The sequence below is a fragment of the Vanessa cardui genome, chromosome 4, assembly GCF_905220365.1.
Source record: "Vanessa cardui chromosome 4, ilVanCard2.1, whole genome shotgun sequence".
Classification (NCBI taxonomy): Eukaryota; Metazoa; Arthropoda; class Insecta; order Lepidoptera; family Nymphalidae; genus Vanessa; species Vanessa cardui.
The window spans coordinates 10,226,503-10,240,041 of record NC_061126.1 but is presented as its reverse complement, the minus strand read 5'-3'; the positions used below and the strand labels follow the sequence as shown (position 1 = coordinate 10,240,041).

Genomic DNA, 13,539 nt, shown 5'->3' with positions numbered 1-13,539 from the left:
GCTACATTAAAAAAAAATTACACGTGTAAGTAAAAAATACAATTGTCGTGAATCAGTTAATAAAATATAATGTTGTGAAAAAAATACAAGTAAGCGACTCTTTGTTAAAGAAGAAAGTAGTTTGGTAGACACCGAATAAAATTATTGTAATGTAACTAACCTATTAGAAATTGATAATGTGTGATCCTTGAGTGTTGTCAACTGAGAAAATAATATTTTTATTGTATAATTAATTGAAGCACAATTGGTGTTATTAAATGGCTTTTTATTTTATATTTTACAGTATAAACTTATATTTAAATATTTTTATTCCATATAAAAATAAATACCTGTTTTAACAATAAATTATTAAAATAATGACATGTATTCTTTTATATAATAAAATTTAAAGGTCATAAGTAATATGCCATTAAAAACAATTATCTTGAAACAGCTCTAATTTAACATTTATTCATTAATTATTGCATTGTCTCAATAAATAAAGATAATTATCAAAATATAATTTAAGATTTATACCGGATTTTACGTGTTTGGGGGAATACCAATTTTTTTTCACTTCAACGTAATAAATTAAATTTTTAATCTATTCTGTACCGACAAAGAACTGGTTAGCGTAACGGTATTATGGAATCGTAATCTCTTTGCAAAACTAATGGCTTTTAACGATGTTTAATTAAAAATGTATATGATATATGCAGATTGGTCGGCAAGAAGGTTTTATGCTCTGAAATGTAGTGATGTGAAAAGGTCTCCAGAAGAACTCCTTCAATATTCTTTATATGTAGTACGTATGGCTACTGATATGGTTGTCAATCACGAATAGTGCCTGAATATATAAACGGGTAGTGAAATAAATACATATGTACAAAGAAAAACAAGTGTTATAGATATTGCCATATTAGACTCTAAATAATGAAATATAATCATTCTTATGATTAATTATGCGTTTTTTTCTCATAGTATTTCATATTACATTATCATCGTTAGGATAGAAAATCGATCTACGCTGAAGTTCGTGGCTTCTAATCCTTAGCTAAAGATAACATCGCGAAGTAAAAGATAAAACGCACTGGATTAAATGACTAATTTGTACAACATACCATTATGTTACCAGTGACGCAACATAGAATACAAACGCATTGAATTGGGCTGTTACCTTAAATGTTACATTATTTCAGGTACAAATATTTTATAGAATCAAATCAATACGGCCTAGTCACATTTATTTGTATGTACTTATTATATATACAAAATATTTCGAAGACACCAATATATCTCGTTTGTTATACAATAGACCTCTTCCATAGCTTAAATTTTTTAATTACTATTCTTATTCTTTACTTGAAGTGGCCTTAAAGGCTCTATTTGTTTAAATTTTTAGTAGAGATATCAATGTCTTCAGAATATAGTTAGTAAAAAAAACAGGAGTATAGCCTAAACAGCAGTGACTAATGCTACGTCCGTAGCTCTGTAGATGCTCTACGTTTGCTCTCAAATGTTTATTTCGTAGAACATTTCAAAAGAAAGGTTACTTTTTTTGTTGGAATGACGAATATATAATGAAAAAATAGACATTTATGAAAACTACATTGACAATGTCGTACCTCATATTATCAATGGTAGGGCTAAATATCAAATAAAAAAGGTTGTAAGGGAAAATCTCCTTTTCGTGACAGGCGTATGAATTATCTTCAGTATCATAGTTGTCATCTGGTTTATGTTGCACGATTATCTCCTTGACATCAAGATCGAAAACCTTTTATTATTGGCTCTATTAGATGAAATAATACCATATTTTTAACATAAAATATTTCACCAATAAGACAAAAAAGATTAGTATGCAAATCATTATCGAATAATGTGATTTGGTCAACTTTTGAGAATTATTAAATAATCCTTGGAATCCTCCCGGGATATGATAGAGAAGATTGATAAGTGCGCGCAGCGGTGACAAGTGCGTGATTGAACGTGTACCTACTACACATTATTTTTTGTCTTTAATTTTTTTAATCCCGTATTATTATAATGTTCTATATTCAAATTTCATGTTCCAAAAAATAATATTAGCTCCATTGCTAATGAAATCCTAAATTTGCAGAATATTTTATTACAAACTTCCCAATCTTTTAAACATTTTAAATTCCATCGCTTCTGTGTCGTCACTCCATACAATCGTGTCGGTTTATCCCATTGGATACAAAAATAAATTTTATATGTGCTTGGGGATGCAATTATATCTTATATGCCCTTCTCAATATTCCGTTTCGGCATCTTTGCCGAAAACAGTCAGGTTGTTACAAATACGTTTGTAAAGTTGCTTCATTTAAATACTGACATTGGTAATTATACAATTTACGAGTTTTCATATAAAAAAGAACACTTTTCCGATTATTTATTAATGACTAGTCGTCACCCGCGCTTCACTTCGAGATTGGTTGTCATGTGTTAGCCCAAAAATTAGCCTATGTCCTTTCTTTGAGTTTAAGTTTACTGCATATCAAATTTCTTCAAATTTGGTTCGTTGGCTTAATAGTGAAAGAGCGACAGACAGACAGACAGACAATGTTTTCACACCTTCGCATTTATGATATTAGTATAGATATAAGGAGCAAATAAGGAATTATCAATAATGATAATTCCTTATTTGGAAGAACTCAAATGATATGTATTTAAGACAAACTAGTTTGAACACGTGTAATCCGGTATACGTAAGTTCAGAACCATTTCATCAGTCAATAGTCTATGTAGTAGTTGCATAAATTACCAACTTGTGTTGTGTAAATAAATATCAGTGTCGATGGAAACGTTAGCTGATTGTGAAGTATGTAACCTTACGAAATAGGAAAAGGGGATTTCCCGATAAAAGGTATTAATGTATTACATGGAATTAAATGTTAAGATGTTTGATTTATTACAGTTAATATGAGTAATAAATTAATAAGAGATATTAAAATTTTCTTTTTTCTATTTTTGTAATCGGTATCATTGTTTGGTTGGAAATTAAGGTTACTTATATGCACTTATGCTTTCCCAAGGTTCTCGAATGTTTTTTTTTATTTAATCTCTCACCACATCGTATAAAGATAATGTTTACAGAATAATTATTAACAAACACAACCTGCAAAAGTCCAGTGTGGATCAAATACTTAGCACCCTAAAAGGGAAAGAATAAATTACAAAGTTTTAGAATTGTTTCTCGATAAAACTATTAATTAAATTCGTACTGCCATGCCATTCATGCTTCCACAAACTACTAGTAACTTTTTATTTACCTTAGAAGATTAACGTTCAAAAATTGGGTTTGATGATTTTCCTTTGTCTTTGTAGAAACTTATTAGTAACCATTGGAGATCATGAGATCTTTATTACTCTGAATCACTTACCTCTCAATTCAGAATATTGATATTTATTGAACAGTACTATAATTATAATTATTATAATATTTATATATATATATTTAAATCGTGCCTTTTTGAGTTACCTTTTTGAAACCTATCTATTGATCTTTTATGGCTGTGTACATTCTCATTATAAATAAAATTAGTTATGTAAATATTTGTTTGTACATAATTGCATGGCTGTGGTTGATTATTTAATTTAATGAGTACATGGAACTCATCTAGACGAAATCAGTTAAAGCTCTATCCAGGGTAATGATGATTAATTATTAAACATAATAATTACCAGACGAAGACGCAAGCGCAAGTGTGTCTAAATTTATATCGGAAGGAGGAAAACGTAATAAATGACAACATTGTGTTCGTATATCAATCTATCGTTCCGAGAATTGATTCATTTATAGATTTAGTGTATATTTTTTTATTATAACATATTACTTAATATGTTCCCGACCTCGTCAATGTTTAGTTATATAACAAATACACGTCATCATTAATGTTATCTGTATAACTAAAGTCATATTTTTAGGAAGGCAGGAAATTAAATTATTTTATTATCTTATAAAAATATTTTAATTCGTGTTTAAAATTAGCATATATATTCTGATATTAAAGGAATTGTAATTACTTTCTTTTGCTATGGACATGTGCGGTACAGAGAGGAGCCACACGTTACTATGATAGGGATAAAAATAAGTGTGAAAGGGGATGACATAAGAAAACATGAATAGAGTGTATGAGGTGGGATATGGAATATGAGAATGTGAAAGATCAGATAACGAATAATAGAGGAGAAAGGAAATAAAACATTTGAAAATAAGTAATTTGTACTTCCTTTTATAGCCGAAAACCTAAATAATTTCCATTCGATCTTCCATTCATTCATTCATTCGCTATCTTAGTGAGATAAAAGAGCTCAACAGAGTCTCTCTAGATCTATAGTTTTAATCTGTTGTTTGATTGTTCATCCTTGTCATCATTGATACATATATTATGTTATGATGTAAAAATGTGTTGAAAACGGTTAAACGGTGAAATAAAACGAAATATATATATAAAAAATAAATTAAGTACAAATTTATTTGTCATCTATAATTTACATTTTGACATTTCAAACTAATCACGTGATTTGATCACTTAAAGCTTCGTAAGCTACTCGTATCATAAAATTAAATAGTAATAAATTAATTTTTTTTCTTACTTATTTACATTTGAGATTGCACATGCCTTTGGCACTAGCTAGACTAGGTCTTATAAATAATTAAAAAAAAAAATACACAAAATTGAAGCTATATACAATTGTCTAAAGAGAGCTTGTTACAAAAGTCGAGACATTATATTTACAATTAAAATACAAATAAATACGTCAAAAGTACAGTTTGACTAGAAGCGAATAAAATTATTTAAACAATTACTTATTTCAATAATACTGGTCTTAAACCTAGTGGAAAATTGAATAACTATATCACAATTTAGGAATTGCGTCAAAAACGCTGATATACTAAAAACAATACTGACAGGGGATGTCCATAACCCTAAACTAGACGCTAACTAAATTAAAATAAGATAATATTAATTACACGGCAATAGGACGTATCGTAACGGAACAATGTCTATCAATTCACAACTTCTTTTGGTCCCATTCTTATAACGATTGAATAAATAACTTATGTCTATCATAATACTGCTTACATGTAAATGTATTTAACTATAAGACACATTGATCAGTCGTATAGTTATTACGTATCTACTTCACAACTTTGTCTCTCACTATAGAAGCACAAGTCTTCGTAAAACGTTTTGTTTTCAGGAATTTTTTTAGTGTCTTCTAAGCACTATAAATGTCTTTAATAGGAACCCGTCTAAATTCTTAAATACTTCCTCGGTTCTCACCATAGAGGCCTCTTCTTTTCGCAAATGCATTTAGATCGATTCCACTTCATATTCTGGTTCCGCTGTAACAATATAAAAATAAATTCGATCTCGTTGCTTTTATATAACGTTGGTGAATAAGACAAAAAAAAGTCAAAGCTGTGTTGTAAGACAACGGATGTCAGTACGGCATTGAAAACATAACACATCGATAAGGAAATCAAAATGTAGATATTCAAAAGCATTACGAATCGCTACTACTGTTGAACATCCATGCATAAAGGGCAAAATAAAATTTTGAAAAAGAAAAACATCGATATGAAAGCGAATGTTAAAAAAAAAAAATTGCGTTAGACTAGCATGCGTGCCGTTCCACACCTACGTTAGTGTTCACAGACATCCATCATCCTACGAACCTTCTTGAGGCAATTCCGCCTTTCTTCCATGTTGGGACATTGACAGGAGCACTTACGAGGATTGTACACCCTCGGCGAGGCACAGTCGCTGGCCGATGAGGTGCAGCAGCTGCAACTCTCGTGCACCTCGAGGCTGTACGTCGAACACGTCTCCTTGTTCGTCTTTAAATTGTATATTCGAACCTGCACGAGATATCACTTCAATTAATAGTCTATAACAACAATGACTAATTATGATTGAAGACAGTACGATCAAAACAATGATGAATAGGCCGTTTTTGAATCACGTCAGGCTGTTATGTCATTATTATCGTTAAGGATTGCGCAAACGAGCAAATGGACAAGTGTGTCAAGGATGCACTTGAATTAACTGAGGCAAACAGATAACAGTCGATCTTTGATTAGTGAGATAAATATTTAAGTCTTTGAAACTTACCGGGATCGGTTCTATCCTGGTCTTTGTGGCGACACATTGTGAGCCCGGTGCTTCTAAATCGCAGAGGCCGACACAACGCTTGACCCAAACCCAGCTCGGACTAACCTGGGGAAATACGCTCACGTCAGTACATCCATCTAAATATTCGGAAGCGGATTTTCTCACGCATTAATGACCACCGTCACGGATGTAAGCGACATTGTCCCAAGTAAAATATTCAGATATTATAGCCGTGGAACTTTGGTTGATAAAATGATGCAGTACGCCACTAGTCAGGAGTTTTATTAATGAAACTTTATCTGCTATCATATCATTGTGCAAATATTTGTTTAATTACTCGTGTTCGGTGAAATTGGTAGCGTATTTCTGTTATCAATCATTTAAATTAAGCCGATGATTTCATTGTAAGTATTGCGAAATATTAATATAAAATAGGAATGTTACAATTCAATTAGGAAGAAATAATCAGTTCAATATAACGATATATAACTAACTTAGAATTTAATTAAATTAAATAAAGCATAATGAGTAATTATAAAATTTCATTTGTCATGATGATATTTATTTTTTTGTTAATTGCAATTTATATTTTTAATCGAATTATTAAAATGGTTACTTAAATGAAAATTAGGTTAATTATTTTAATTACTAAAATATATACATATATATAACTACATTAAAATTATTTGTGTAAAATAAAAGGGCCATCTCACTTGTAAATATGAACTTTGTAGTTTCAATTCCTGGAACACTTCTTTTGGTTCACCACATCTGGACTTTTCTATGAATTCATTCCTTCGCTGTTCCAAAGTACTGTTGCACGCCACTGCAGACAAACATTTCGAGATTAATTTCACAAAGCACACACATACTTAAGAGAAAATGTTGTCATTAAGTTTTAAACGCACGTGTTAAACCGCCAAATATTGCATCAGCTATTGTAACAGTTACAAACTTACACCTAAGTGAAACTTTGTACTTAGAGAAATTTTATCATGAGAAAAATATTTTTAACTTTTAAAAGTAATCCAAGAATTTTAAATTTCCTCCAAGGATCAGAGGTTAATCACCTTTTTTTATAAGGTCGCTCTCATCGGCCTTCGGGAACTTCGGGTGATGTCTGAACCCGTTCACAGCCACAACAAAAACAAATAAGAAAAATATTCTCGCCATTGTACTGTCACTTCACTTCACTATTGCACTATATCAGATTCACGGTCACCCGTACGTGTTGCTCCTTTGGCGGACTGGTGGTTTGTGGTGGTTGGCGCGACGGTTTTCTATTATAAAGCCTGAGTCAGCGGGTGTGTGGCAGGCTCGGCCGCACGCCGCGCCGTTGCGTCACGCTGCACAGCTGATCCTACGTCATGCTACGCGACGCTTCGACGAAACGCAACGAGCTTTACCTTTGAATACATGCGTTACATTCAATCCGCATTAAAGGAATTCGCCGTTCATGAAATCCCAAAACAATCACTCATATCTTTATATTAATTTATAATTATTCGATAAGAATATGAAATATTTCAGTCGATTATCGTTTTCGATAGCAATTCCGAATTTTTCATATATACGGGAAAAACCTCAGCAGGTGTTTCAGAAGTAAAGGAATTCGAGCATTGATATCGATGATAAGTCTTGTCGATATTTGTATAACTTTGGAATGACATTATTATAATTCCTGCGATGACTATTTCTCAATACTTATAAAGTATTGTGTCATTATTGCGAATACTACCGGCGCCTGCTGCTGATAATCTTATCAATCATCATCGTCTGTTATATTACATAGGGTCTTGATGTGTACGTGTTGACGTCATTCTAAGTTAACCGGACCTTATCGAGATTGTCCTAAATTCGGCGCGTGCGGTTTCTTAAATTATAACCTAAATTCTAAATCTAGAACAAACCGTACGGCGGCCTTAATTTATTACTGTATTTTATATTGAAATTGAAACAAAATCTATAATTCTTATGGAATTATTATCACTAGTTTAACTATGAGAAAGTTAAATATTTCATAATAATTTTAATATTACATAACATATGCTCTATTAGATATGGTTATCCCATGTATCAGAATGCATTTGAAGACATGTCAGTTTCCTTGTAATATTCCCGTATATATTTCTCCATAAAGTAAGAGATGAACTATAAAATTAATCTTTAATAAGCTACTCTGCTTCCGCATATATTCTTTAAGACAGCGTGTCGTGAGCGTTCAATGTTTTATACTTTTGTAATTTAGGTGTTTTTCGGCAATATTTTTACGCAATTGGACCTACTTTTATTTTCACATCAATAGATTAATACTATTAGTAGAGTTTAGTTTCAAGATTCGACAGACACATGACTAGTTCAAGTAAGTAAAAGCTTTTTAAAAGTTAGATTTACAGAGAACTTATCTACTTTATATGTAAGCATTTTAACTAAACTAAAAAAATATATGTTTATATTAATAAATATTTCAAAAATAGGTGTAATACAATTAGTAGTTGTTTCCTAAAAATACACGGTATTGATATTTGTTGTGGGAGAAACAGATTAATAGATGGCTAACCCCAAGAGTCCACACGACGGAAATTTAAAGGCCGGCAACACACCTGGGCGCTCCCGGGCATTGTAGATGTCCGTAGGTGGCGTTATCACTTTCAATCAAGTGATCCTTTAGCTCATTTATTCTAAAAACACAGGTCATATAAAGGCACTAAGAAACTTCAATTACAAATATTGCTAACGATTGAACATATTAATTAACTAATTGCAAATTCCTACTACCGCATCTTTGTAGATGGCAACAATGGGGACTAACAATAATTATATTTAATTAAGATATATACATGAGTATTAACTTATTTAAATAATTAACTTATTTAATTGCTTCATGAATTTATTTTTTTATACCACAAATTTTATTCAGTAGGGAAAGTCTTAGTTATCAAAATCCACTTGAGTGGTATGGAAAATTTTAATCCCACTTTTAAAATTATAAAACAATTTATAAAATGAATAGTGGGTAAAACCATTATAAATATAAAAGGTACGAAAACTATTAAAAGAATCCTTTTTTTTACATTTGACCAAACTTAATAAAAGTCAAGGATGCATCATATACGGTCTAAAAATAAAACAATAAAATAAGCGTAAAAAAAAACGAACGAAACTGAATATTTAAAATAAAAAAGAGATAAAAAATTGCATTCCCGTGAAGCCCAATAACCAGAAGTCATTTCGAAAGATACTAATTTAAGAAACACCAACCTGTTTTTATAAGGAAAATGTTTGGTAATATTTTACCGAGACTAAGAAATTCATTATTTATAGAAATTACGCAATATTATGTGTTGGAGACAGATTGTAAGAGAAGTAATGATTGTTATCATTTGATGACTACGTAAAGAGGTTATAGAGTCAGGGACATACGGACTCTATGATTTATCATCAGGAGGCACGTGCTATACCCCACGTTGAAGATTATTCACCATATAATTGAAAGAGTAATAATTGATTTATTTGGTTTGGAAATATGTTGTGTTATTAGGATTATACAGCTGTGTGTAGTGCATACATTTCTTTTGAAAAACTGCAAGTTTTTTCAATACTTTCCTCCGGTTTAAGTTAACTGGTGTAATAAACAGCACAAGGGACAAATAGTTGCCATTATTTATGTGACATTTCTGATTTGAAAGTGTGAATATGCCTTGATGATTTCTAATTGACAATGCTATACTCTCATAGTATAGTTATGCCATTTAATTGATTTAATTTGTCTGAACGTTTTTGGTTTCGTTCTTTTCTAGTATGCACTTGTACATTACTGATATAAAACTCTTCACATATTTTTTGCCTTATTAATAATACATTTAACCTCGCAATCTTGCTTAGCTAGAAACCTTGCAATAATTTATTTACTAGAAGTGGGATAACGTAGTAAACATGCCTCTACTTTTTTATGAAAAAAAAAACCGGAATTAGAATTTTCCATCTGTAAATTAACCAACTAAATAGGAATGTTACTGCGATTTAACAATTTCACCGTAATTGTTTGTTTGAACACGAACTTCGCATATAAAACGGTAACGCGAAAAGCCGACATAATTTGTGAAATTTAATTAAAGAAAACGGACAAAAACTTTTCTCCGAACACGTCATCGATGACGTCACGGTGACTAGTGAAAACGAGGCTTTACTTAGTGACTACTAACAAATTACATTGTTAACGGCTAGGTGCTAACTTGTGGTCTGATTCAAAAGAAACAAAACGTTTGGAAACTTCAATATCTATAGAAACTTGAAGTCGTTTTTTTTATGTAAAGGGTTGGCGGCCAAATGGACCACCTCATGTTAAGTGGTCACATCTGCCTTCCTTATATTGCTAATGCGCCACCAATCTTGGGAATCAAGATTTTATATCCCTCGTGCCTGTCTCAATTACCTAAAAAACTAAGTATTGCCGTTTGGCGAACCAAGTAAATAGAAGGAGATTTAATGCACCAATTTCCGCAAAAGTCGGCAAATTCATATCTTGGCAATAATATGTATTAATTCGGTGCTCTATGATTAATTATGACTGTAAATTTGCCCCTGTTGCTTTTAAAGAACACAACCTTCGGAATAAACACTTAATGTATCAGTAGATTTATACCTTAGCATTTTATCGCATTTTGTAAGCTCGTAATTAACTAGATAAAACACAATAAGCCTGTCACAATAAGCCGACAGTTAATCCAATAATTAATTAATTCTTCGGCTCAATTAAAATAATTTGTTATTGTTACACTTGTCTCAAAGACGACGACGCCCGCCCCGAAATTTGTGAGGATCAGTAAAACATGTTACTCTTAAATAAAAGCAAGTCATCAGCAATAAGCATATTTTTAAGCAAGTTTTAATAATTTATGGAATTCGATTATGACCGATAATTGATTCAGCTTGACATCAAAAACACGTTTCGTTATCTTAATAAGCGTCACATGAGCGTATTACCGCGGTGACGATTATGATAACGCATAATCTATGAATACTATCAGGATTTTTAAACCTCTGTAACATTATTGTTAGATACTATTATATGCGTAAGCGCGATATGTGATGTTAGCGCGCGATTATGTTTTTAAGTTGAATGAGTCCGATGTAGTTATTTCATCCGTTAGGTCATCAAAGATAAAGCTAATACTTATCAAGTATAGTATAGATATAAATGTGAATTATTCAAATTCTATTTTTGTATTTTTATTGACGGTTACACATACGATAGTTAGTAGAAAGTTATTTCGAAATGGGTGGGCCATTTCTCTCCTTGGAGAAATTTCAAAAAATCCGATCAGTAGTTTCAAATAACTTGTGGTCAGAGAAATTATCGACACACTCATATATAAATATATTTATTATTTATTTATACATAAATATGTGTGTGTGTGTGTGTGTGTGTGTGTGTGTGTGTGTGCGTGTACGTATATGACATAATAGACCCGAAACGTACAAGTAAATAAAACCAAGGTTCTTGAAAAATACTACTCTGTCTCTCTGTCTGTATTGAAGATAACGGGTTCAATCTATTCACATAGACTTTCTTCTTTCATAATCGTCATTACTACTCTTAATGCACGTTAAAAGTAACATTCTAAAAGTTTTTTAGTAAATTACCTTTTTTCCGCCCACGCTTATCAATTGAACCGCTCCAGAAGCCTTTGTACACGCACTGTTGCTTGCAGCGGTAAATGGTGACGTATACGTGTAAAACCGATTTCAGGCTAATTTGTTAGTCGAGTGGCTCACTTCCAACGACCTATTAAAACTAGTAGGAAAACAAAAGGACAAAAGGTCAAGAGAAGTTGGATAGGTCGCTTATAACAATTACCAAGGCACGGCAGTATATCAAACGTTGTACAAGCATTAAAATGTATGAGGTATGTTATAATGATTTCATTGAAAATTAACTGGAAAGTTAATAGTTCGCATTGCATTATATTTTATAATTGCATTATTATAGTTTATAATTGCATCACTAATGCAGTTATGAAAATCAGTTCATAAATTTTCCATTAATGTGAAGAGACACGTCTCATATACAAATGGCGATCAATGCGATTATATATTAATGTTATTCGATATAATCGAATAATCGACACTGAAACTATCGGAAATCCTATCTAAAAAAATATTCGTAAACCCTCAGCGGGTATGATGGGGGATAGAAGTTTGTGTTTTACAAATTTTGTGTGGATAATGCCGCAAGTCTAAAAGTGTCTGAAATCGGCAAAATATTATTAATATATCCGATATTAAAAATCCTTAGGATCCCTGGTTCATTAACGCAATAATACAGGGAATATTTTTGATACCAATAAAATATGAAAAAATCTTAACTTTTTCAAATTTCTACCTGCTGATAAGTACTTACAGTCACCCCAAAGGGAGATACGGACGCGTGTCTCCCCGACGCCGATCTTACAGTACAGAGCTTAAAAAGTTCTATGTGGTCATAAATCGTCATTGCTATCAAAAGGAATTTTGGGGGAAATGAAAAAGAATTTGTAAAGAAGAACTACAAAAAATTATGAATGCACCCAAGACGTTCTTAGCATTGCCTCTTCGAATAGCAAAATTATTTTTGATATAAACAAAACACTCTCGACTCTTATAACGCGGAGTATCAATCAATTTTTATCACTATGTCCTAATTTTTTTAACAAAATGCTACGCTTACATACTGATTAATTTTAATTATATGTAATTGATTATTTCTCTGTATTTGATATATTATATGGAAAGAAGAGGTCAAGAGATTATCAGAATCAATGAAGCAAATTTTGATGAATTTTAGTAAAATACGAGAAACACTTTTTGATATATGTCTGGTTGTTTGGTAAAGTGATAACTTAGAACTACAGAAATAAGTTTTCCTTTGTGTTTTTATATATTTCCAAAATAGGACTAAAGAGAACTGTAAACATATTTCAGATATGGCCTATCTTAACTCGAGCTCCAGTTATGAATGGCACAATTATTTTAGTGCACAAATGTTTACCCAAGAAAAAAATACTCGGTGTTACCTTAGTATTATAATTATGATATTAAGGTAACACCGAGCAACTAGATTATAATCAGAAAGGACATCATTCCAACACAATTAAATTTTAGCAAATAAGCTATAGTTGATTTGTGTAACCACCACAACTTTAGATTATTTCATTATTTCCTATATTATTGAAATATCGTTTTCTTTTTAATTTACTAAATTCTTTTCTTAAGAAAATTACGTCATGTTTGCTTTTTTATTAATTGCCTAAAAATCACCCAGATGGCTTCATTATTTTTTTACTTAATTCCGAATAAATTACGCGTAACCACATCATAAGTGCACACGTACGGAATAAATTAATGTAATAAATAAACAATGATAAAATTCTATTAA

At 31.3% G+C, this 13,539-nt stretch overlaps 1 protein-coding gene across 2 annotated transcripts; it reads right to left on the bottom strand.

Moving 5' to 3' along the window:
* Positions 1–4,449: 4,449 nt before the first annotated feature.
* LOC124544412 lies at positions 4,450–7,393 on the bottom strand. 2 transcript variants are annotated; one of them, XM_047122946.1, is made up of 5 exons: positions 7,193–7,393; positions 6,836–6,948; positions 6,123–6,227; positions 5,687–5,869; positions 4,450–5,353 (listed from the first exon to the last, which is right to left on the bottom strand). In XM_047122946.1, the coding sequence occupies exons 1-5, from the start codon at positions 7,293–7,295 to the stop codon at positions 5,288–5,290; spliced, it is 570 nt and encodes a 189-aa protein (XP_046978902.1). In that variant the 5' UTR covers positions 7,296–7,393; the 3' UTR covers positions 4,450–5,287. The 2 variants fall into 2 exon arrangements, with proteins under 2 accessions (XP_046978902.1, XP_046978903.1); XM_047122947.1 differs by having other exon boundaries at positions 5,743–5,869; positions 7,193–7,392.
* Positions 7,394–13,539: the final 6,146 nt, after the last annotated feature.